Source organism: Metarhizium robertsii (assembly GCF_000187425.2).
Source record: "Metarhizium robertsii ARSEF 23 chromosome Unknown MAA_Scf_2, whole genome shotgun sequence".
Classification (NCBI taxonomy): domain Eukaryota; kingdom Fungi; phylum Ascomycota; class Sordariomycetes; order Hypocreales; family Clavicipitaceae; genus Metarhizium; species Metarhizium robertsii.
This window is the reverse complement of record NW_011942160.1, coordinates 371475-396119: the sequence shown is the minus strand read 5'-3', so window position 1 is coordinate 396119 and position 24645 is coordinate 371475. Positions and strand designations below refer to the sequence as shown.

The 24645-nt window shown below is 50.4% G+C and overlaps 8 protein-coding genes across 8 annotated transcripts; 5 read left to right on the top strand and 3 right to left on the bottom strand.

The window, feature by feature from the left end:
• Nucleotides 1-349: 349 nt before the first annotated feature.
• On the bottom strand, nucleotides 350-649 carry MAA_10772 (cyclin-dependent kinase; the record flags this gene model as incomplete). Its single annotated transcript, XM_011412691.1, has 1 exon — nucleotides 350-649. One exon carries the CDS (start codon nucleotides 647-649, stop codon nucleotides 350-352), a length of 300 nt encoding a protein of 99 aa, XP_011410993.1.
• A 2794-nt stretch (nucleotides 650-3443) lies between these two features.
• Nucleotides 3444-4603, top strand: MAA_07096 (uncharacterized protein; the record flags this gene model as incomplete). The annotated part of the gene is made up of 3 exons (XM_007825094.2): nucleotides 3444-3526; nucleotides 3584-3643; nucleotides 3709-4603. 3 exons carry the CDS (start codon nucleotides 3444-3446, stop codon nucleotides 4601-4603), a joined length of 1038 nt encoding a protein of 345 aa, XP_007823285.2.
• Nucleotides 4604-5782: 1179 nt separating this feature from the next.
• Nucleotides 5783-8207, top strand: MAA_07095 (Fungal transcriptional regulatory protein; the record flags this gene model as incomplete). Its single annotated transcript, XM_007825093.1, has 4 exons — nucleotides 5783-6209; nucleotides 6283-7331; nucleotides 7396-7987; nucleotides 8050-8207. 4 exons carry the CDS (start codon nucleotides 5783-5785, stop codon nucleotides 8205-8207), a joined length of 2226 nt encoding a protein of 741 aa, XP_007823284.1.
• Nucleotides 8208-10544: 2337 nt separating this feature from the next.
• MAA_07094 (uncharacterized protein) lies at nucleotides 10545-10887 on the bottom strand (the record flags this gene model as incomplete). The annotated part of the gene is made up of 2 exons (XM_007825092.1): nucleotides 10545-10745; nucleotides 10810-10887. 2 exons carry the CDS (start codon nucleotides 10885-10887, stop codon nucleotides 10545-10547), a joined length of 279 nt encoding a protein of 92 aa, XP_007823283.1.
• Nucleotides 10888-11284: 397 nt separating this feature from the next.
• Nucleotides 11285-15454, top strand: MAA_07093 (Nucleolar 27S pre-rRNA processing protein; the record flags this gene model as incomplete). Its single annotated transcript, XM_007825091.2, has 3 exons — nucleotides 11285-11287; nucleotides 11339-14657; nucleotides 14712-15454. 3 exons carry the CDS (start codon nucleotides 11285-11287, stop codon nucleotides 15452-15454), a joined length of 4065 nt encoding a protein of 1354 aa, XP_007823282.2.
• A 73-nt stretch (nucleotides 15455-15527) lies between these two features.
• On the bottom strand, nucleotides 15528-16540 carry MAA_07092 (3-ketodihydrosphingosine reductase; the record flags this gene model as incomplete). Its single annotated transcript, XM_007825090.1, has 2 exons — nucleotides 15528-16340; nucleotides 16439-16540. 2 exons carry the CDS (start codon nucleotides 16538-16540, stop codon nucleotides 15528-15530), a joined length of 915 nt encoding a protein of 304 aa, XP_007823281.1.
• Nucleotides 16541-17101: 561 nt separating this feature from the next.
• On the top strand, nucleotides 17102-20394 carry MAA_07091 (DUF1740-domain-containing protein; the record flags this gene model as incomplete). The annotated part of the gene is made up of 3 exons (XM_007825089.2): nucleotides 17102-19291; nucleotides 19346-19791; nucleotides 19845-20394. 3 exons carry the CDS (start codon nucleotides 17102-17104, stop codon nucleotides 20392-20394), a joined length of 3186 nt encoding a protein of 1061 aa, XP_007823280.2.
• Nucleotides 20395-23933: 3539 nt separating this feature from the next.
• MAA_10771 (acriflavine sensitivity control protein) lies at nucleotides 23934-24614 on the top strand (the record flags this gene model as incomplete). Its single annotated transcript, XM_011412690.1, has 1 exon — nucleotides 23934-24614. One exon carries the CDS (start codon nucleotides 23934-23936, stop codon nucleotides 24612-24614), a length of 681 nt encoding a protein of 226 aa, XP_011410992.1.
• Nucleotides 24615-24645: the final 31 nt, after the last annotated feature.

Genomic DNA, 24645 nt, shown 5'->3' with positions numbered 1-24645 from the left:
GTAAGGATCATGGTATTGCGATGCATGACGGGCACCACGACCAAGGCATTCTTGGTCGTGTTGCTAACCTCGAATAATCACGAAGTTGGGGACAGTGATGTCATCGCATAAAATGCAATTTGAGTTGGTTCACATCAGACATGCAATGTGAAAGTCTCTGCCGCCAGTAACCGTCAGCGTCTTTCGGACAAAGAAAACTTTTGCTCTTTGTTTGTTTATCTTGCACTTTGGACAGAGAAAAGCCGATCAAGGCGTCGGTAGAGCGTATACCAGCAGCACACTGTGGCTCCACGTCCATGACAGGAGCATGAGGTATTGCTGCTAGGACGAGGTTGATCCCATATCGGTTTTAACTGTCGACCCCGAAGTCATGGATGGCTCTCTTGGCCGCGACCAAGAGCATTGCAACCGCCACATGGGGGCCGAGATCAGATCGAGGAGGGCTGGCGTAAGCGACGGTGAAGAAGGTGAGGCGGTGGTTGGGACCACGACCAGCAACGGCGTCGGCGTTCGACGCAGCTACAGGAACAAAATGTCCATCACCAAAGGCCGTAGCCTCATTGATGCAAACCACAGAAAAGGCAAACAGCCACAGATCACCTCGCATCGATTCGGTGGTCAGCATGCCCTCCTTATGTTCAACACGCATGCCGCGTGTCCACGGCCGAGAGGCATGGCATGTTGCTCACATCACATTATTATCTCAAAATTGGTATATCGCTCTCTTGCTTTGCAGGCCCCGCCCTCGTCAAGCAACCCAACTTGCTAAGGCTGGGTGTTAAACTGGGCATGGATGAGGCATGATTGGGCATCGTGCATAACATCATGGGGTTTGCATGTCCTTCTGCGGCGTCTCAAGCGGTGATATTTGTCCCCGACATGCACGGCAGCATCACTAACATAATACATACCTACCTAGGCAGGTCCTGGACGAGTACGGAGCAGTAACTCGCGTCACGTTCTCTCAGATCTGGCATACAATCTGCATCAACCAGACTCGGTGGACTTTTGGCCGGGATATGGAGGGGTCCGGAGCATTATCGCATTGATCCAGACGATTTCTTCTTGGTTCTGCTCCGCATTGTGCCCTACCTAGCGTTATTGCTGCCCAAAGCGTGTATTTTGTGCAGCCGAACAAGAATTTCGTGCTTGACTGGAACCTAGTCCGTGCTCTGTAGCCCTTGGTGTCTTCAAGTCTACAGGGAGGTTCCCTGTTCACAGGTCTGCTCTGACCCAATTCCGATCCAGTGACGACGGGCAAATGCTGAAGGCTCAATTAATACGGAGTAGTCCCACTGGGCATTTCAAGACTGGCAAGGGGTGGTTGTTGGTTGGGCCGAAGTTGGCTTTTTTTTTCCTTCTGTCGGCTCGTCAGCCACCAGACTCCTTGGGCAACAATGCAGATGCCCAATCAGCCTCGGCGCATCGAGTGATGCGCCATGTACTCCGGCCACAGAACATATCGGCTTGTCGTCTTGCCGAAGCTTGAAAAGGATGTAACTCGGCGTACTCCCTGAAGGAAAGTTAAAAAAAGAAATACGGAGTATTGCAGAGTAGAATTGTACGGAGTAGAGGCCCGAGTATGCTGGTGGCAGTGGTGCCTGAGGCTGGGCTTCGGTTGGGCCCCCATAAACGCCACCTTCATCTCTCCCCTTCACTCAAATGTGTCTACGGAGCAGTAGTAGTACTCCGTATTGCACGCTGAAGTCCATAGCGACACATGTGCAAGCAGAGTGACAGTAAAGAGCCCATTTATCCGCAGACCCAGGAGCGGAACAGCAGGTACCCGGCGAAGACAGAGCGCCACATCATCGCTGCACCGATTTGGTGTCAATGGTTTACATGTACATATGTATGTACAGACTCTGCATTGTTGCCGCCAATATGGTCACGCTTCTTGTCCTTGCGGCTGACCCAAAATAGCCTCAAAATACGCTTGGCATTGCTCCGTATTCTGGAAATCTCTCCCCGCTATGTGGTCCCCAGTAGGAACGCTACCCGTTTCTCAGCCAAAAGCAATTCGTATGTATGTATGTATGTACGGAGTAGTGTGCGCACAATCGGCGCAGGCGGCAAAACGCCCAGCTCCGTCTTGAGTTGCATCATGAGTCTGGGACTCCATACTTGCGTGTTGTACATACGGTATGTAGCTCGGACATGGACATGGATATGAGCATGGACCTGTTCATGTCTCTGTTGTTTCCCAACGTTGGCCACTCGGGCTTCGGTGGTCGATCCATTCAGGCGAAACCCCAGCAGCGTCTAGCATGGGGTGTAATTTGCAAAAACAAAAAGAAGAAGAAGAAGAAGGAGAGTGAGGGACTCAGAGAGGACCTGAACGCGCTGTGTTGTTGTTGTACATGGCTTCGAGGCATGTCTATGGATGATGCAGATGTACTCCCTACAAGACTGCTCCGTTGCTTCCTTCTAGTCACTTCGACATGGGTTCCTTCCTAGTTCCTGGCTGGGCACGCCTGAGTCCCTTGAAGCAGCACAACCGGACTGCTAACATCAGGTACCAGACATGTCTCAACCACCAGACTGCTCAACTCTCGTGCTCCAATGGACAAATTGATACAAGGGTCAACGGTCAATAGTAGTGCTAGGATTTAGTGCTCCCCGCTGTTGCTGCCTTCAATGTTTGGTGGCTGGCCTGCTTGACGATGCCCATCACCCAGCACCCATCACCCATCACCTCAAGGTGCGCGGCAGTTTCATCGTCAGACATAAAACACCTACATTCCGGAACCAATCTTTCCAGACCTGTTCCCTTTTCTTTCCCCTTCTCCCAACCCAATCCAAACTCCAGAGCTTGAGATTCTAACATTTCCTCTTCCCGCATCAGCCACATCCTATCCTTCTGCCAGGTACGGCGTAGAGTCGTGTACGATACACTTGTTCAAAGCAGAGAAGAGGAAGAAGAAGAAGCCAGACACTCTACCTGAGCCGTGGATATTCATTCCCCCAAGGACTGCACTATAATCTAGTGCCTCTCTCTCTTTTTTATTTCTGTACCAAGCGGCCACATCCAGTCAGTCGACTTTGGTCATTGCAGGTGTGGACTTGGTCACCTGCACTTCGGATCACACCGCTGCTTGCCAGCGCCCAAGGAAAAGAGAGCTCCCAGGACTGTCGTCATTTCTCTATGCATTCCCCAGGCCAATTGGATCTTGCATTTCTCTAAGGACTTCTTTATTGCCGGCTCTTCCACAGGATCCTTGTTTTGCATACTACTGCTAGCTAAAAGCTGCGAGGACTGCCCCCGTCCTTGGGCTGTATTGCTGCTACCCGCGTTTTGGCGTACTCGCTCGCTCGCTCCGGCCGCGCTGCGCATTTGCTTACATTGTTTCTTTCGCCATTGTGCTTTTTCTTTTCCCTGTCTTCTTTGCCCAAGTCGACAGGACACAACTTGTCTTTCGGCGGGGAAAAGTCCATTTTGCAGCATGGTTCCAGGAGATATGCCGCAAACTGCATTGGCTTATAAGAGCACTCCCATTTCCAGAGATCCGTGGAACACAGGCCACAGGTGCGAGAGTCACAATGCCTCACTGTTGTAGACATGATATACTGACATAGGTTGTAGTGCATTGGTTGACCCATATGGCAATGATGGCTTCGGAAATGGATTCTATTCCCCTCCCAGGTAAGAATCAAACCTCCCCATCTACACACTTCCTCGAGGACACATGAATAACACTGGTTCCTCAGCATCATGAACCCTAGTCATTCTTATGCTCAGAACGGAAATATTCCCAGAAGCGGAGGCGGCTACAACACGCGGGCTGATACATTTTCCTCTGCTTCGTCAGGTTATGCGTTGCGAACTCCGGCTACCGCCTCTTCATCCATGGCGCCTGCATTCAACGGTTACAAGAGCCCAGGCAAGACGACAGGCTGGGACAATCATGGGCGATATTCCCCCACGGGCTCCCTCGAGGAGATGGTTGCTTCTCCCAGCTTGTCTGATTATTCCGTCGAGAACGTCATGGGAGTGACTAGCCCACAGCAGAAGCCGCGCCATAGTGGCAAACGCGGCTCTCAGCGGCGACCGTCGAATCGAGATGAGTTTGACGGTCCCCATCAGTTCTTGCAACGTCCTCCACAAGAGGTTATTGATATGCAGGAGAGGGAGTTACCGCACCTCCCCACTAATCTTCACGTTCAAGAGCAGGACACCGTGCTGAACCAGGTCAACGATCGGCTCTCACAGTGTGCCTTTGACTTCGTGGCCAAGTATCAGTTCCCTATTCCCCTGACACAGGACATGCGACCGGTCGAAAGACCACAGGATCGTGAATGGACTGAATGGGTGTACCTGCTCAAAAGATTGGCAACTAAGCGACGCATCCCTGCAAGAGTCTTGTACAATGGTCAGATCAAACAATTCGTGACCATTCTAGAAAACTCACTGGAGATGCGCCACGCTGCCAAACACCAAAGCCGTCCTCTGAAAGACGACCGGAACATACTGCAGCTCATCTCTGCAGGTATTCAAGTCGCCAAAATCTTGAAGGACGCGTCGGCCATGGACTACCTGGACCACTTATACGTTGAAACAGAATCTCGGATTCAGGAACGCACCAAATCGCGATTCCGATCCTAAGTTTTGCTGCACTTGCAAGCCAGCACCCATTATACGTTTTTTTGATACCAGAATCCCTTCCTCCCTGAAGCGAGGATTCTCTTAGCATCTACCCAAGGGATGTTTTTGAACCAGATTGAACAAGTGAAAGGGGAGCAATGTGCCATAGCCTCCTTAATGATACAGCTGGATAGGAAAAGACACGTTTTATGATGATGACTCTATTTTGTACATGGATTCTGAAGTTCGACAGCACGCTGGTTCGCTCGTTGCAGGAACCGTCCGTTAATTGATGAGACAGGTGGGTTTGTCCATTGGTGTTTGCCTGCTATCACAGCGGCCACGATGTCCGGTTTTCGTTAGAGTTGTTTTTTTAAATGCAAGCATTTGCCGCCAATAGTCCCCGTCTCCATTAAACTGGCGCAAACCACAGCTATGGGTACATGATGGTATGAGATGCAAATATGAGCCTGGAGGTGTATTAGTAGTTCCGTAGGGATAGATTTTTTATAGCGTAACATGTATTCACTTGCCGTTGAGACAAAGTGTGTGTGTGAACTTTCTCAGTAATGGACGATCTGCAGCATGGACAAGTGCGAGACCAAGCCAAAGCTTCCTTGTAGGGTAGCCATCAGCCTGCCAGCCAACTCTGACTCTCCTTTATCAAAGGCAAACGCCACCCCGTCAATCAGCGACCTACGGCTCAGCCCACACTCGGCAACTCAACCCATCGGTCAGAGAATTCACGGTCAGAGAGCCGTAAACGCCATGCGGCTGCATGTGGTCCTGACACGCAATGTGGGTGGTCGACCATCCCGCACGTTCTCACCTCATCCCAGTCTTTCGGTATTCCAATTCGGTATAGCGCCATTTAGAAACCGATGAGGCGACTGCGGGTGAAAGAGTGTAATGCCTTCCTTAAAGTCCATCTTAACCCTACATTTCTAATCTTTACATATTCTCAACTGGTACATGGGAGGACGTCTACCGTGGACCTCCCGACTCGCGAATCGCTGCGCTGATTTTCTGCGCGGTCAATCGGGCGAATGGCCTGAAGCTGCGCTAACTCTCATCTGCCTCTTTGTCGAAAATCAGCCTCTCGGCGAGCAAATCCTGACGAGAATTCTTTAAAAATCCAGGGAAGAGATACTCTGAGGGTGTATTCAAATATAGGATATCGCTCCAGTTGAAGCCGAAACCATGGCCTCCGTCACATCTCACACATCCCCGCATACATCACCGTACGACTTTGATAACACAGAAGACGAATCATGGCAATATCTAGAGTACTCGAGCGGCGCATCGGCCCCTGGGTCCGTAGGGTTTCTCCCGAGTCCCGCGAGCGGTAGTCTGAATGGGTATGCTATTGTCGGGCACACGCATGCGCATTTGACACCGCCACAGGCATCAGTTTCGCCGTTGAGTTTGGTGGAAATGGACCAGACCATGTTTCTACCGGCAGGGACCTCGTTCGCCGCGCAAGAAGGGTTTGGAGCGTCTGATGGCCCTGCTGGGTTTGTCCAGGGAAGTGAAAATGAGTCTGCGGGTGGCAGTGGGAGTGGGAGCTTTTTGACGCCGCAGGAGTATTTGTTTGCTGATGGGGGCTTGTCGCAGCGGGAGATGAATGGTGAGTTTGTCCATCTCTGGCGATGCGGATCTGGGCGTCGGTGACGAAGACGTGATATCTAATGATGTGATAGATATGGCGCCGTTTATGAGCAACTTCCTCACAAACGAACAGACCACCGCAACAACTGACCTCACACCGTCTTTATTCCACATGGACCCAACCATCACATCTTGGACTGCGACAAGCCCTGCTGCAGTAAACAACCATGTCGTTTCTTTTGAGGAATTCATCTCCTCCTCCAACACCACAACCAACAGCATCACATCGTCGTCTCCTATAGGATCCAGTCCAAAATCACCAGCTATCAAATCCGAATTCTCCAAATCCCCCGTCGCGCTTCGCAAAGTCAAGGATGCCAAGATCGAGAAGAAGACCAAAAAACCCGCCGACTCACAGTCTGGCAAATTCGTCATCGTGACGCCCAACTCTATAAACGCTCACGCTGGTCGCCCCAACCCCTTCGAATGCTTCGAAGCTATGCGTGCTACACAACGCGGCCGCAAGGGACCTCTGGCATATGAAACAAAAGAAAACGCCCTGCAGGTCCGTCGTGTCGGTGCCTGTTTCTGCTGCCATAGCCGGAAAGTCAAATGCGACAAGGAGCGGCCCTGCAAGCACTGCAAACGGCTGATGTTGCATGTTCCCCAGGTGGTATGTTGGCAGTTTCAGGATTTCATCCCCGTTTTGTTCCCGGAGTTTATCAGAGCGCACTTCAAGAAGGATGAGATGGTCAAGTTTTTGAAAGACAATGTCGACGGCTTCGTGGTGCGCGGCGTGTCACAACCGTGCGAGGTCGAGCTGTTCTGTGGACTGAGGTTCTCGGCAGTGCTGAGGGTCAAGGCCAAGTTCTTCACGGCCAAGACGTGTGATGTCCTGCAGCACTGGCATACGAACCCGCAGGGCGGCAGTCAGAACCTCCAGGCTAATGGTTCGGCGCCGATTGGACTCGAGTTCAACACCACGGCCCAGAGGGATGATTTGAGGAAGAAGGTCAAGGCGTACGTGGCGGACATCATAAACGAGCCGTTTTATGCGGAGCAGGTTACCGATTCGGTGAGGTCGACGCAGTTGCCGGTCAAGATATTAAGAATTGTGCAGACATATGCCAAACAATCCGATGTAGGTCCAAACACACCTGCCGTTCCTATTGCACCATGTGGCAGAAACTAACAGACTGCAAAAGTCCCCCATGGTCAAACGCGCTCTGTCCATCTACGCCATGCACTACATCATGACCCGGCACCTCTGCATAACCCCCAAATCCATCCTTGCTCTCCAGCCGGGCCTCGTGTCCCAAAACACGCCCTTCATAACCCCGCGCGTGCTCGCTCGTCAAATCAAGTCCCTCATCGACGGGCTCATCCTCCGTGAAATGCAAGTCATTTTCGAACTCTTCTCCAAGTCCCTGAAGCCCAAGCACCGTCGCGAGTGGGCTCCCTGCACTGCGGCCTTCCTCGTCCTCTGCCTCTTTATGGAAGCCGTGGAGACTACAGCCGAGAATTTCGTCATTTACCAAAACGAGATCAATATACGGAACATGTCGCCGCCAGAGTATAAGCGGGGTTTTGCGTTGGACATTTGCAAGGAGCTGGAGAATATGCCATTCAAGCAGTTTGCATATCAGTTTCACAATATTTATCAGACTCATGCGAGGGATGTGAATACGAAAAGCTTTAATCCCCTGTTTGATGAGAGTTTCGAGGTGCGGGGAGAACTGGATGGGCCGGCGGTTGAGATGGTTCGGGGTATGCGGGAGTTGTTTGCGGGTGAAGATTGTAAGTTTTGTACTTTTTACGACTGTAGCTTTGCATATGCCGACGGTGCTAACTGGTTGCAGGGCAAGATATGCAGTTCCTTGCCGATGACGAAATTATTCTGAGTAGGGGCGAGAGCACACATCCCATAGATAGCTCGTTTCTTTACACGGGGCGATTGGTGGCCAAGTTTTTGCTGTCGTTTACAGATGAGAACGTTATTTTTGGTGGCAAGATCTAGCCTTGTATCTGGTTGATGCAGATTCAGTTTGGAACAGTCCTTAAAAACTATTACTCATATCATTGGGGTCAGATGCAGAAATCGTTTCGCGGCTGTTCCGCATCGTCCTGCTGGCTACGAAAGCATTGGCACATGCAACTACTTGGGGTTTGCAATATATGGCTACAGTTAAGAGTTTGGACAACGATGTAATGATAGCGGACTTTGCATTTACAGATACATACTACACAGCGTCAATGACATGTTTGCCCGATTTTAGTCCTGAAGTCACACTGCGTCTATGCCTTCAGGGTGGAGCGGACTGGTTGTCTAGACCTTGGCTTGTTCTCCCACGTACGAACGAAAAGAAAAGTTACACGCTTGCGCATTGGAAAGCAGCGAGGTGTAGGCAAATTGTGGGTTATCACGCTTCTCCTTGAGAAATAAAGAACAAAAAAAAACCCCCCCAGTAGTAAATGTCAAGTTGGGACGGGGCCAACGCTTCAGTTCCAATGCCGACTCAGCCCAAAATCAAGGCATCGAAAGCCGGTATCTCACTCGGAAGTCTTTTGTGTCATCGGAATGAAAGGTTTGGTCAACCCAGTCCAGCGTGACAGATTCGTCACAGGGCAGTATCGTAACATGATGTGAGAGGGAGAAAGAAAAATTTGGGTGGGACTGCTACACGAGGTTTTTGTCTTGGGAGTGGGTGGACCACCTCACGTGATGACTAGGTTTGCATTTCTTGATCTGTTTGCTGCGCCGCTACCTGTCCTCTTCTTTTCCTTCCTTCATATTAATGTTTGTTTGTTTCGTTGCACGATTAATCAACCGGTAATGAATCGTCAACTTGCTACCGGTCATATTTGCGTGCTAGAGTAACGGATTTTACTGCCTTTTTCATTTTAGCGGTGAGAAGATGCATCTTCTCCCCGATTTGTGGTGTTTCCGACATGCTTTCGCCGCAGGGCGAGGAATTCAGGCGTAGACTGCTGATGTAACTGTCTGATGCCTGAATAGGGTTCCAATTGAGTCGTAGAGTCCCTAGTAGTTTGTGTCGTGAAGTTTTTGCCGCGTGAAGATGCAGTGTTGCAGAGAGCGTGACGGTTTCACGGTTCCATGGTACCGAGTGCAAGAGCCGGCGAGGAAAGTCATTTTCAACTCCCGCTTGCTGTGATTGTGTTGCTGCGAAGGATTGGTTCTTGCCCTTTGTACTTGGGTGTACGGCTCATTAGGGCTGCTCGACCTCGTTCAACATTTGAAGACAGCCGGCTCTGTCGAGCCAGCATCGCTACCAACACTACTCTACCCTTAGCCTACGCCCCTACAAACTATATTTTTTATCGTGTATTATTTATTAACCGTACAGACACGCGTCCTTTGACAATCCGCAGATGAAATGATCCTTGCAGTGCGGTTGAACGGGCGCGCTTCCCACATTTGAATTGATCCGACGACGCGACTCGATATAGCCATTGCATTTGCTCGAACCGGCCACGCGACACAATAGCAAATTGCAAAGTAAGGGATATTACACCTAAATGTCGCCTGTCGCGCATTCCATAGAACAAAGCAGACTAGAAATTATACTACTGGCTGCTGGCGTTCTTGTGCTCGTTCTTTTCTTTGGCATCTTCATTCTCGTCTGCGTCAGCTTAACACACTCGAACGCACCTCTTTCACGGCACAGAGCTACGTCATGGGGAGGATACTGGAATGAGCGGTGGGATGCTGGCCCGTCAGCACCGGGCCAGGATGAAGGTGTATTTCATAGTGTTCGTCGACGAAGCGTGTCAATTGCTGAAAAAGTCAGAAAGAAGCTGACAGGTTTTTGAAGCAATTGCTGACATTAGATATGCCCGATTATGACGATGTCCCAAGGCAACGGTATATCGAAAGCACAGACTCCACGCCATACAACATTACGACCCTGAATGACGGGACAGATCATGGTTTGTCCACGCTCCTATTAGATGATAACTCCAACTGGCATGACCTGCTGGAGTCGCCGGCCTCGAGCACCGGGAGAGATCGAGAGGGAGGGATTGTAACAAAGAGACCTGAGAGAGCAATGGTTCATGACGATAGCTGCGATTTGGAGGCGCAGGATTCTGATGACTCTGAACACTGAAGACCTGGGAAATTGGGCAATATCACTCGCGGCAGACTCGGGATGAAGAAGTCCGTTCCTGAGATGGTGTACAGAAAAATTGCTAATTAGGCTAGCCGCCTATAAAATGGCTCAGATTTATAAACAACCCATGCCGTAATCTATCTTGCTTGCTCCGTTTTCCCACCGTCGTCCATCTGTTGTGTTTGTACATTGACGAAGCGTCGTCAGATTTCGCCGGTTCAAATCTAAGGTTGCTGCTGCTTCTTGAGATCGCGCGCCGCCAGCTTCAGATTGATGTTGCATTCCTCGTAGGCTCGTCCAGCACCGAAACCGGCACCAACAAAGGCGGGCCAGGCTCGTCGTCGAAATAACAGGACGGAAAAGACGACACCGAAACCGAGACCAAGGGTAGACTTTACGAGGAGGTTCGACAGACAGCGATCCCACTACACCTTGACGTTAGATCTTACCATTCACATTGTCGCGTGTGCTCGCTGGGAAATAATATACCTTCTCGTTGAGGAGGGCCTCGCTGACGGGTCGGGAAATGGCGCTCGCAGGAGCTGCAGCAGGGGCGGACTCGGGCATGGTGAATAGACTGAGTGGTGGCGCGTGAGATTTCTGGAGGTCATGAGATCGACCGGCGACTCGGACGACTTACGTATTTGCGGAATTGATGCCAATGTACTGTGATTGGAGCTACAGACAGCTTCGACGTCGGCGATGCTCTGATGTCAATTGTTACGAAAACCAGTCGGCCAATGGCCCAGGTTACCCGAAGGCGGTGAGACTTGTCCCAGGCATGTGGGTTTTGTATCGGGCGGCAGAATTTTGGAAATTTTGGCTTGCAGTTGCAGCCAAAGACACCGTGGGGCAGAGCACTTGGTCTTTTCCGACCAGCAACGCTGAATGTTCGGAGCATTCTGGCGGCCTTGGATTTTATAATCATAAAGGCGCATGGGTTGAATGGATTTGACAGCTGATGATGGTGAGTGCCTTTTTTCTGCTAGGAGATTAATTTCTTGTGCTAATTAGGCAGGATAACACGGACCTCATCAAGACCGTTAGAGGTCTGGACCAAAATGGCCCTGGAGACGATGGTCAAAACCTCCAGCAGCTCTGGAACTTCCTAGCTGCGGCAGCGGATAACCAGTTTCATGCTGCAGAAGAAAGCAGCTTACGGTGGCTGTTGAAATCCATGAACGGCACTTCAGAAGCGGCCGAGACGTTGCGCCGGTACCCTCTCACTTGGACGATTCTCGACCGTGTCTTCCAAAGAATCCCGTTGTTTTCACTGGCAAAATCGCTGGCGGATAGGAAATTTATAGCAGTTCTGCAACAGACACTCAAAGATGTCTCGAAGCCAGTTGGCTCTACTGAACAAACTACTCCGACTAAAAGAAAGCGTTCGACACACATTGCCTACTCGGTCGACGCTCTGCGAAGCATGAATGGTTGCCTGGAGACTGCTCAGACTCTGTTCATAGCAGTGACGTCACTGTTAAATCGCTTAGACAACACATTAGAGACATTCTCGCGAGACAAGATTGGAGCCGAACATATTAGGTCTCTCTTCTGTACATCGGCCGTAGATGCCACAGCAATTGCAGCGCCGGCGTTTAAAATATGCGAAAATCTCTTATCCAGCGACTCACACGACCAAATAAAAGGGTGCGAAGATTGGATTCAAACGATTTCATCAGTTTGGGACCTTCATCTCCAGGGCACGGATGATGTCGTGAATGTGGCAATATACCTGTTCCGACCTGCATCAGTCATTCTAGCAAATGTTGGGTCGTTTTCTTCTGCAAATCGAGCTCAGGTACGCGATAGCCTGAAGGAGAAATGGTCATCGGATATGCAGACATTCATGCATCGCAACTTTGCTCTCCCCGGACGAGGCGCCTTCATCAACCATCGAACTCTCGAAGCTTTTACGACTGCTCTAGAGATATGTAAAGGTATAATTCATCTAGCCGCTCCTGCGCTGTACTTCATCGCATCGAGCACATACAAGGATGTAGCCGACAGTGGACTTCGCAAGGACAATGTTGCGTGGATTAAAGAAACGTTTCAAGCCGTTGAGCTGGCAATCACGAGGAGACAAGATCGTCACATTCTCATGGAAAGTATTCTAGAGCAAGCATTGGTAAATTCTGCCCCAGTTGGTGTAGACGACCTGCGTCGGGTGTGCCGGGATTACGCCTTACAAGACGACGGTACCCGTTGGTCCTTGGTGTCAAAGATTGCTCAGTGCGAAACAGATGTATTCCAAATATCTGACGACGGTATTGAGCTGCGAAAAGAAATCTGTGACAGAATCATCAAGGAAGACAATGACGAAAGCAATAAAAAGGCAATTATGGAAGTGATTGGGGCGATTCAAGATGGTTTCCGCACTCATCGAGACCTGCCAAGCTTCTTGCGGTTATGGTTTCAGCAACTTTCGGATACTGAGAGACAGAATTTTCGTGCGGATTCGGCTTGGATTACTTTTATTCAGGAGCGGTCTCAAAAGGACTCGCTCACTTCCATTATTGAGAATGAAATGTCTCCTCAGCGTCTGAACGAGGTTGTTGCATGGGTGAAGGAAAATTCATCCAAACACAATCCTCAAGCGACTGTATTATTCGCATCTATTATTGCTCAGTCGTTGCATAGTGAACAATACGTCGATGCCATTGGGCGACAGCTTTTCGATTTGGTGGAGGGTTTGAAGGCTTCTACTCCTTTGACGGCTTTGCGATGGCGAGTTGTGTCAATCACTGTTTCGTGCGTGGCTCCAGATGAAAGGCAAGGAATCTGGGGCGCGGTGAAGAAGCGTCTTACCAAGGCTTTGGAAAAGTCGCCCATCCTGTCCGCGGAAGCGTACGAAGCCTTCAGATGCTGCTACGAGATTTGGGATTCTGTGTCCCCTGATGGACCTTGGGTCGAAGAGCCTGCGGGCTTGGCCGAAGCATTCACGAAAAGACTCGCGGTTGAAATGAGCTCTACCTGTGTTCTGGAGGGTCCTCTATTCTCAACGGCGCTTAGCTTGGCTAGTGAAGCGGTGTTCAATGAAGACCATGGTTATGAGCAGTACATTGCCTGGATATTGAACGGTTCCAGCCGATTCAACAAACTCTACATGTCTAAGGCAAGCGAGTTGCCGCCCGCACTCGGTGAAGTATTTGCATCACGCAAATTGAGTACAGACGGGTTGGCTACTCTCTGGGCGGCATTGATACAGAATGAGACCAATCTCAATGAAAAGAAGCTTGCGCATGGCCTAGTTGATCGCCTACTTGCGGCTTTTGACGAGTCTGGAAAGGAGAAGAACTGGCCAGGTGAAAAGGGGCAAATGTGGATGAGAGCGCTGTCAAGTATCCCCTTAGACTGCTTCGATCGTGACCAGCGAGAAAAGCTTATGACGATACTGGCTAAGCGACAGTCGACGATGACAGAGCCTGCCACCAAGGACGATGTGAACAGTTGGAAGCTGGTATTAAGCCTGATATGCAAGATTATGAAACGACCTACATTTCACGAGGGCATGCGATTCTCAGACTTGGTGGAAGCATCTCAGACTTTGTCCCATCTTTCGATGGCATCGGAAGACAGCATCGAGACAATCCTGGAGGTCATTGAGAGGTTTTCTCACATGGCTTCTTTAGTCATAAAGCAAATGGCAGGCCATGTCGATGAGCGAAGTACCAAGTACTTCCGTGAAGCCACTACATTCGTGTCGAATTGCGAGAAGCAAGCTGATGGGAGTAGTGATGACAAGCTTGACTTGCCAGCCCTCCACATGACTCTACTGAAGTCCCTCGGCACTGAGCTTACTCAGTCTGTAAACACCCGATCAAACACGGACTTTGCGCCTTTACTGACCACGACACGAAAAGCTTTATCGAAATGCATCACGAAAGTCATCAAATTTTGTGTCTCGGAAAAAAAAGTACTAGAGCGCTCTAGTCTGCCTGTCGATATGAGCATTATGGCCGCTGTGGATGCCGCTGCAGCCACGGAGTTCTCTGATAAAAGTGACTTAAAGTCATCTTCTATAAGAAAACTAGAAAAAAGAACTAAACAGGCGATGCAGGATGGTGATTTGCGAGCATGGAAGATTCAAACATTTCTCCGCGCGTACTTATCAGACAAGCTTGAGGTATCGCATCCAACCACTTTCGACGACCTGAAAAATCTGCCTCACCGTATGCGAGAGGTGGTGCTCAGGGAGCTTGTCCAATCCGTGTCTGCTAACATGGACGGCTTGTCGAAATTGGCGTACTTGAGAGAGCTGCTGAGTGAGCTGAAAGGAGGCTGTAATACAGATGGCCAGTTTCTTGCCATTGAGTACCTGGCAAATCAAATTATCGGTATGTTCATTCGCTCTGCTGATTGCCAAGCCGACATCCTAACAAAATTTCCAGAATCATCCGACTTCCAGCTTCAGACTGATGACGGTTTCAATATCGGTATGGTCCACAGTGACTTGACCTCGTTGCTTCTGCGCAAACCATCCAATTCCAACATCATCTGCCGTATCCTGCGAGCTCTTCTAGAGAAACGGCCGCAGTTAATGAGCCAATGGAACATTGAAATTACCCTGAGCACTGTATCTGATCTCGCATCGGACCGCAATGCCGGCGAGAGCACTATATCCTATCCTTGGCTTTGCAAACTGGTCGAAGTAATTATTAAGAAGCACCGTTTGCGACTTGAAGGGCATTTCCACCTGCTCTTGAGCACGTTGCAAGCCTTGCTGCAGAATCTCATTAAGAGTCAACAGCACTCCACAACAACAGACAACTTGGCTCAAGAAGCCAAGGCCCAGTTGTATGCCCGTCTCGTCACCCTGATTTGCGAGCCTACCGTCGGAGCTGTCTCCCGTTCGCAGCTCCACAGTTCGCTGGACTCAGCTACCGATGCCGCCAAGCGATCTGCCGGCCGACACATGTACCTCATTCTAGTACACTATGTCAAGCTGCAGCTCGAAACGAGCGTGTCAACAGATGTACGTGATGCGCTTGAACAGGCTATGAATTCCATCTTCGACATTACACCACCCGAAGGAAGAAAGATTCTCAACGACACCATGGATAGTAGTGGCAGAGCGATATTGCGAGAAATGTTCAAGAGATATGTCAAATTCGGTAAATGGAGTGGCGTTTGAGAACGGGATTATAGAGTATATTAGGGTATCTCAATACAATAGCATCAGCGTCTTTCCGCCACTGGCCAAAGTTTTAATTTGCTCTTCCCCCATCAAGGCCTACGGTGTCTTTTGTGCGCGCGCCAGGATGTCCATGTTTCTTGCGATAGGCTCTAATCTTGCCATGCAAGTCGGGCTGCACAAAGATCCATAGAATGGCAACCAGCCATGCGCCGAGCGTATCAACAACCCAGTTGTTCCTGAACGAACCCCCCAGCATGCCCAGCCTCATCAAGTCCCCGAGCCAGTTTACCGTGACGAAGTAGTCGCCATTCTCCAGTCCCTTGATTGACGCTGCGGCCACTTGGTCGGGTGTCTGCCTCGGGTCCGATGCTTCTAGGATCTTGGTAATTTCCGGCTTCACCTGCTCCTCGCGCACGAATCCTGGCGACAGGATCGTCCCGGGATACACGACGTGGACCTTGACATTTTGCGGATACAGCATGACCTCTTGCGAGAGGGTGTCTGCGAGGCCTCTCAGGGCCCATTTCGAGGGTGCGTAGGGCGCATATCCGGGGATGGTGTACAGGGCTACCGCGGAGGTGGTCATGACGAGGTGCTTGGGCTCGGGCGTGACGGGGGCCGAGGGCGACAGCCAGGCTCTCAGGGTGGCGTGTGACATTTCGGCGGTGCCGTAAAAGTTGACGTCCATGTGGTGTCGGAGGGAGTCCATTTCCATTTCTGTGAAGAGCTGGGGCGCGGATGTGCCCGCGCAGCACCAGACGATGTCGGGTGTTTGGTTGTTGTTCCACGCTGTGGCGGCGGCGATGAGAGGTGCCGCGTAGGAGGGGGAGGATACGTCGGCCGCGATGTGGTGGAATCGTTGGCTGGGGTCCTTTGCTGATGCCTATGATAGTGTCAGTCGGATGTTGTTTATGACTGTTGCGCGCGTCATTATCGCGGCGGTCTGCGCAAAGAATGAGAGAGCGAGGCGTAGGTGCGTACTCTGACGGTTTTGAGAGCTTCTTCGAGCTTGGCGGTGCTTCGGGAAACGAGGATGATGTTGGCTCCTTTGGCGGCGAGCTGCTTCGCGACGGAGAGGCCCATGCCTTCGGATCCGCCTGTGATGAGGACCGTCTAGAGAAGGATTAGGAGTTGGTGGCATCGATAGGGTGGTAGCTGGACGATAGACTTGCCTTTCCCGCGACGGGCATCTTGTTCCCCGAGAAGAGACCCATTGTGAGTGAGAATGCGACTAGGATTGCGAGGGCAGTCGGGATCAGTATCCAAGGGGAAGAAGTGAGCGTTGCGACGTAGTCCATGGAGGGGGGGCTAGCTGGGAGCAGCAGGCACTGGGTGGCCAAGAAGCTCCTTTCTATTTGCAAATAATATAGGCTATTTGCGATTTGAAGACATGTCGATAATCCAGGTCTGGGTGGAGCTGAGGTCGAAAGTGCTCATAATCACATTGAATCCTTGGTATCTGGTCCCCAGATGGGGTTGCAGAAGTGGGTCTTCGAGCTTGACGTCGCGCCACGACCTCAAAATGCTACCATGATTTAGACAAACATATATCAGCACGTTGGTTAAGGGCTAATCTTTCATGTATATGGCAAAAGCGCAAGCTCTCACCCAGATGCCGCCCCCACAATCGTGGCATTAATAGCCATGTCGGACAGCGAGAGTGGCACAAAGCTCGTCGTGCCCAAGTTCTCCTCGTTCAAAGCCAGGGATCCGGCAAGGCCTACAAAGGCCGATGGTGGCAAAGGAAAACAAAGAGAAAGGAGTCAGTCGAGGGACAGGCACCGAGATAAGCGCCATCGCTCTCACCACAGCCAAGATTCTCGCCGAAGAGAGGAGCGGTCCTCCCGACATCGAGAGAGGCAAGCTGCGCCACCGCAAGAGCCAGCGCAAGGTCCAAAGGCATTGCTTGAAAAAACCACGTCATCGACTTTTGTTATCGACACCAAAGGAGACCATTTAATATTAAAGTACGGTCTTGATCGCGCCAAAGTCCCAGCCTACTATCGCTATGGGGGCGGTAGAGTCCTCGGCACCGCTGGTAGACTTGTCATTCATCGCGAGGGCCCGAGGGACCAATTCAGCCTCCGGTTCCCAGGCGATGGGGTGGGATTCTTTGACAAGGATGGATTGCGGTCCAAGTCATTTCGTCTGACGCGTGACCCGATCAGGCTTCGAGCAAGGGCGTCGGAGTCTGATGAGGATGACACATTCCTGGCTGTTGGGAGTTCCAAAAAGAGAAAGCAAGATGAGCGAGATTCGGAATCTGAAGACGATGAAGGTCTGTCGTACAGGTCTATTGAAGGCAAAGCCAAGGCCAAGGCGGCACTCGAGTCTGACCATGACAGCTCGGGGTCTGAGGACGAAGTAGTAGACCTGGAGCATGATAACCCGCTTCGGTGGAAATCTATTCAGCTGAACAGGCAGGTCAAAGACCATCCAGGGGATATTGACGCTTGGATGGAATTGGTAGACCATCAGGATGACCTGCAGCGGGCGGGCGAGACAATCGATGAGCGAACGACGGCGAATACGGCACACAGTTTCTCAGAGATCAAAGTTGACATGCTTGAGTCGGCTCTCTCTAATGCTATTGTAGCCGAGGATCGAGAAATTGTGCTTGTCCGTCTCATGCGCGAAGGGATGAAGATCTGGCCGAGCAAGCTTGCTGCAAAGAAGTGGTCAGAAATTGAGAAAGAAGTGGAAAACAACTTTGAGCTATGGAGGGCGCATGTGGACTTTGCCATGTCTAATATTTCCAGCTTCCAGTACGACGATGTCAAGCAAATACTACTGGACAGGTTGCGCGCTGTCCTGTCGCGGGCCGGCACACAAGAAAAGCACTGGGAGGAAGCTATATATGTGTTTTTGCGGACAACAAAATTGATGCATGACTCTGGATACAAGGAGCTAGCTGTGGCAGCGTGGCAAGCTTTGCTAGAGTTCAACTTCTTCAGGGGCGGCTCAGAGATGCCTGGAACTGGTATGGAGGCATTTCGAGATTTCTGGGAGAGCGAAGTCCCACGACTTGGAGAGGAGGATGCCAAAGGCTGGAAATATCATGTGTCAACTGGTGGGCAGGTGGAAGCTCCAGGGCCGCGGAAGGACAATCCAGTGGCGGATATTGCGACAAGGGATGCCTACAAGGCGTGGGCACATTACGAGCTAGGCCAGGCTCAAAGTGCCAAATTACCTGCGAGAACAATGGATGATGGAACAGAGGATGACCCATTCCGAGTAGTCATGATTTCGGATATTGAGCCTTTGCTGTTCATGGTGCTGGATGTGCTACTGCAGGGCCGGCCTGGAGAGTTACTCCTTGACGCCTTTCTGATATTCTGTGGATTGCCACCGTTGTTTCGATCTACACCTCTGGCGGAACTTGCCTTTGATGACCAGTTCACTTCGAGCTCTACAGTCACAAGTACAGCTGTACGTCAGGCAACTTTGTTAGATGACCCTGAGGAAGTTCGCAGGAAGCCTCCATCATTCTCCAGAGTCCGCAATGCAGCACTATCCCCTCCTCTCCTCTTTGCTGGAGCGGACTGGTTCCAGTATTTCGGCTCATCCCTGACGAACCTCCCCGTGGAGACGGCATTCGTGGGAAATGTGTTGAAGCAATTGGTTCACGAAGCAGAAGTAGAGAGTCTAGCTCTTTATTATCTTGGATTTAGCTTCGCCAGCGAACGGCCATTGGTGAAGAAGTCTGCAAAGGCATTATTGAAGAAGTACCCAAACAATGCTGAGCTCTACAACGCATACGCCCTGGCAGAATTCGCCAATGGTAATGCAGATGTCGGGAAGAAAGTGCTTGTATCAGCCATGGAAGCGCCATCGGTAAGTGCAGCCGTTTCTACGAGTTGGTCATTTACTAAGGTCTTTGTGTCTTAGCTATCTGTCGGCGCCCCGGGGTTCCAGCTTCACAAATCACTTAGCTGGGAGGAGTTGAAAGCAGGGAACAGGACGCAGGCTATCACACGGTTGTGCTCTGCTTTTGACAAGTCCCTACGTCAAGTGCAGGCGGACCATGGCAGCATTTCACCGGCAGTCATCCTCAAGACCAGACAAGAAATTGTTGCACACATTCATCAGTGCCTGTATGAAGGAAGAGCCAATGATGCTGCGGTCTTTATCGAGGGTCTGACATTATTGTCATACCTGACAGATGGGGGCAATACCGAGCCGACATCAGGTGCACAGGGTAATATATCCGCTGCCATGAATGCCATCGAAGGCATGTCCGCAGAGTTCAAGTCCCGCGGGGACGCGAATACCCGTTCACACGAGCGCATGCTCCAATTCGGAGCGCAACTGTTGTACCTGAATGCCACTCGAGGGTAAGTTTAACTTTACGTCTCGTTTTTCCCCTATCCGGGCTAACAGTGTATAGCCCCTTTCGCCGAGTCTATCTCCGTGAACAGCTGTCAAAGTTCCTCGACTTCTTTCCCCGAAACTCAATCTTTCTCTCGCTCGCAGAGTGGGCTGACTCCAGCTTGCGGGTCATTGACGAAACGCGCCAATTGCTCTATGACAAGATCCTCATCAAGCAACACGACTGTTTGAGCAGTAGGGTTTTTTCCATTGAACATGAGATATCGCGCGGGAATGCAAATACTGCAAAGGCAGCGTTTGAGCATGCCTTGTCGAGCGATGTCTGCAAGGCAAACACTGGTCTGTGGATAGCATATCTGCGCTTTAGCTTCGCGCACAGGGAATTACGGCCGAAGGTGAAGGATTTATTTTATAGGGGGCTGAGGCACTGTCCGTGGTCAAAGGATATTATGATGGAGGCGTTTTGTAGCCTTATACGGGACATGAAGTCTGATGAGTTGCGGTCCGTGTATAACACCATGACGGGGAAAGGGCTGAGGCTGCATCTGGACATGGACGAGTTTGTGGAGAGGTGGCGGAGAGATAGGCAGGGCAGAGATGGGAAATGAAAGGGGGTGGCTCGCGAATCAACTTCTCGTTTTGCGATGAATAACTCCTCTTGAGTTCACAAGTCGTCCTACATAAAGACATGATGAAATGGAATGGTGGCTTTTGCATAGATACCCCTTCGGTGGTCTTTGGTAGTATTAGTAAATACCGGGTTCTGTTATGTTGGAAAGCTGTAGCTCCGCTTCCATAAGAACGCCCCGAATCTTCTAGATGCTGTTGAACTTGTCATATTCGATTTTTCAGGACTATGAGGAAAGCGTTGATGGTTGTGGCGCCAAAAATTGAGGGCGCCCCGTTGGATGAAAAGTCCTTTATGCCTTGTACCCCTCCAACAAGGGTGTTGATCTGCATGTTCAATCCGGGGTTGCTTTCACAGTCTCCGCCATTGTGCCTTTGTCTCCCCAAATCCTGTCTTGGTGGCTAATGCTGTAGAGTGGCAATGAATTTCAGCATAAAGGCCGCAAGTCGAGTGCAAGATTAACCCAAGCTTTCCCCCACGGCATATGACTAAGGGTTCGGCTCTGATAACATCACCTGCATGGAGTTATGGACGTCGACCAGTGCAGCAGCTCGGAGCTGTGGGGCCGAGTCGGACTGTGGGGCCGTTCTCGGCGCCGACCGCCCGGTAACACCACCAGCTCAAAAGGCGGCGCCACTATCGCAAAGCTCGATCTTATAGCTTCTCTCTTGACACACTTAATCAACGTCTAGCATACTATGACTGTCATTTTCGTATTTCTGATTCCTCATTTCTGTGTGGAGTTAGCCTTACAACCATTCTACGCCATGCAGAGGCTGCGTGTTGGCGACGGGGATGAAGGAACCGTCAGCCCATGCAGCAGAAAGATGCAGCAATATCGGCCCGAGGTCCAACGTGCCCAATACCTAGCACAACAAGTCCTTTGCCAACATGAACATGGGCCGTTGGCGAAAGCAAAGCCGTAAGCTTCTGGTGGACCTCGATGCTTTCCAGCCGGATTGAACAAAGCTGCTAGTCTTGAAACATGCTGGGAGACAAAGCTCCGTGAAAATGACCAACCTTGAAACAGATGAACAGTAGCAGCCCAAGGTCGTTCTAGATTAATTGCCGGAATTGCCGGATATTATTTTTGGATTGTGGTTGCAGAGCTGCGTGGAGCCTCATCAGCACTTCGCACGTCTGCGCCTTGTTGCGCCTTTGGCGCGGCTTTGTTCAGCAAGTATACGCTTTGGGTCCTTGACAGCGTGGTGTCGTTTATAAAAGAAGTGATATGTGACAGCACTGAGGTGGCTGTTCAACAGCGGTGCATGCTCTGTTGGCCGCAAAACGATGCCTAGTAAATAGTAAGCGGCAATGCGGGATGGAGCAACGCACAATCAGGACCGCATCTCATCCCCAACAGCGAGCCTTCCAAGGATGAGAGTTTCATAGACTTGGATATGCATGCTTCGTGCATGCTTTCATCGGTTTCTGTGAAGGCAATTTCTTTTCTGAACAGACGCAAAACGCAGAATCTGCGATTCGAGGTGTTGTAGCATTGTGCACATGGACACGAGTATAAATAGTTGAGCTTTTCTCGCCCATCCTGCAGTCCCGGACCGTACCATTCCAACCTGAAAAAAAAAACATCACAAACTTTTTGACTTGTTCAACATTTTCGTTTCAAACCCTTTCAACCGCTCAGCGTCACTATTACAAAAATTTTGGCATCTTCAACATTTTCGTTTTAAACCTTTTCAACTACTCAGCGTCGCCATTACAAACTTTTTGACTTGTTCAACTTCTTCGATATAGACTCCGAGGATCAGATGTCAAGTCAGGTTAGGAAGCGAAAGCTAGCTAAAGATAACGAATGCAAAGACTGCATGAAAGTCCTTGACAAGATGATGAGCTCGATGGAGAGATACTTGAGGCAGGAGAAGTGACCTGGTCCACATTATGGAACGCCTTTTGAAGGTTTATGGGCAATGGAATATGGAAAAGTCCTGAAGTTCACAGCAGAATTGAGTGTCTGACTCAGTCTCTTCGGACAGTTGAGGGAGGCAGAGAAAGTTGTGGGGGAAGCAGAAGTTGGAGGCGTGTGGGTTGCCACGCCTAACGCGAAGCAGCACCTGGAAAAACGAAAGGAAAGCAAGCCAAACCAGCCGAAAACAGAAGATGACGCCAAGAAGGAAGCAGGATGGCTAGGAGCGGCCCTTACAATGCAGGCGGCCCAGATATATGCCAGGGACTTTGCACCAGGCCAAGATATCGAATTAACCTACGGAATAAAAAAAGGGACATTTTGTCAAAATCTTCAAAGATACGTCTGGATCTTCTTGGGACAAGGCAGTGAGGAGGGGCTCCCATGGTGCCATGACCCGAAATGGCCTAAATGGAAGAAGTCCAAATCAGTCCACCCGGACTTCACCAAGGTCCTATATATGTGGCACAACGGCCTCGATATATACGAGATCTTGGAAATACTAGGTCCTATAAGCGAAGCTTCAATTCGGCGTGCCGAGTCCTTGAAGAGATCGAAAACAGCCTCTCATGGGAGCCTAGGTCCGTCAAACTAAATGCGTGGCACATGTGAGCAGGGCACCTTGGCATTTCATGATACGAATCTCTGTATTATTGATGCAAAGCCTTGATTGAGCTGCAGTCCATCGCAGGATATATTTGCCCACCAACAGGTTTATACTATACATGATATAGTATATACTCATAGGCAAATCCACACTCTGGTGTGTTCCGATACCAGCCATGTGACGGGGCGAGACCGATCGGTACACGAAACAACAAAAACAGCAACAGGATAGCTTGATTCAACATCGACTATTCCATATGGCACTTTATGCTTCATCAGCATTCTGAAATTTTCATTTGCGGCGGTTACAATAGCAGTCGGCAACGCGTCGATGTTGACGATGCGTGCACCAAGCGCCACGCGCCTCGTATCTCGGGGCGTATCAGCTGGGGCAGCGGTGATGAAGGGCGAAGCAATTGGTTAGCGACGGGATTTGTGTGTCTGGAATTTTGGTCGTTTGTTTTTCTGTATTTCAAGCTTTGATTCATGCGTCAATGTATTGATGTATCAATGGACAACTTTGTGTCTAGACCTGCATGTGCCTCTTGAAAGTGCCATCACATTGTATGAACTGCCAGTGCCAAGCTAGGCACCAAATCAGAGTAAGAAATGAACATTCAATTCGGCCGCTGCATGCAACAAAGACCAATGCATCATCAGGTATCGAATTAAAGAACAGGTGTGACTGAGCAGAAATGAGGCCTTTGTTCCGGCCTCACAGCTGGGTTTGTCACGACGTCCGCCCCATCTGATAAAAGGATTGTTGTATCTGTTTGAGAAGAAGTTGAACGGCGGCTGGCACTTTGATGTATGAACCTCTGTGTTCAAAATGCATCCCAATTTGGTTATTGTTCTTTGCAGATATAAAAGCCCTGTCTCGGAGCAACTTTTGCTGCAGAATGACAGCACATTCTAGATGATTCACTTCTCACATCAAACCTTTCTCAACTCTCCCAAGAGCCCAACGGCTGTACTCGCACGCAACCGAGATGGAACTCTCAGAGAACCTACAACTCAAAATCCAAAAGACTACGTCACCGACAGTATATTGGCAAATATCCGGACTGAAACCCGCCAAAAAGAAGGACGGCATCGCGTACGTGATCCCGGAGCAACAGTCAAATCATGAAATCGCCAGCTTTACGATGCGCTACCCCGGAGCCAACTCCAAAATTAAACCGTCTGGGCGCTCGAGAGGTCGTAAAAGTCCCAGGTGCATATTCAGGAGTTCTACGCGGAAGGCAGGGGGCAGGCGCCCAGAATGCAACATCGTCGACATGACAAGGAAAACAGCGGGACATTACTCCTGGGAAATGGACTTCAGATTGAGCAAAGATAAATCTGGGCCTCTTGGGTGTCTTGTCAAGGCTCTACGATGCATCCGAAGTAAAAGAGACACCGGAACTGAATACTTTTATTGGCTTCGGGCCAAGTCTGACCCAGACGAATGGAAACTGCTACCTGCGGAGTGCATTGGCAAGATTTTTGGAGGGTACCGCTTTTACGAAAAGCACATAGGTGCAGAGTTTCGCGACTGTACCATGACTGTCGATGGGGATCTCGGAAAAGACAAGGACTTTGTTCGTCGGGCGTGCTTGACTCTGGTGGCGGCGCTGTGGATTGAGGAGCAATCAAGTGACTCGACGGAGACGGAGACAGAGACGGAGTAGCATTGTATCAATCGTGGTGTCGGAGCAGACT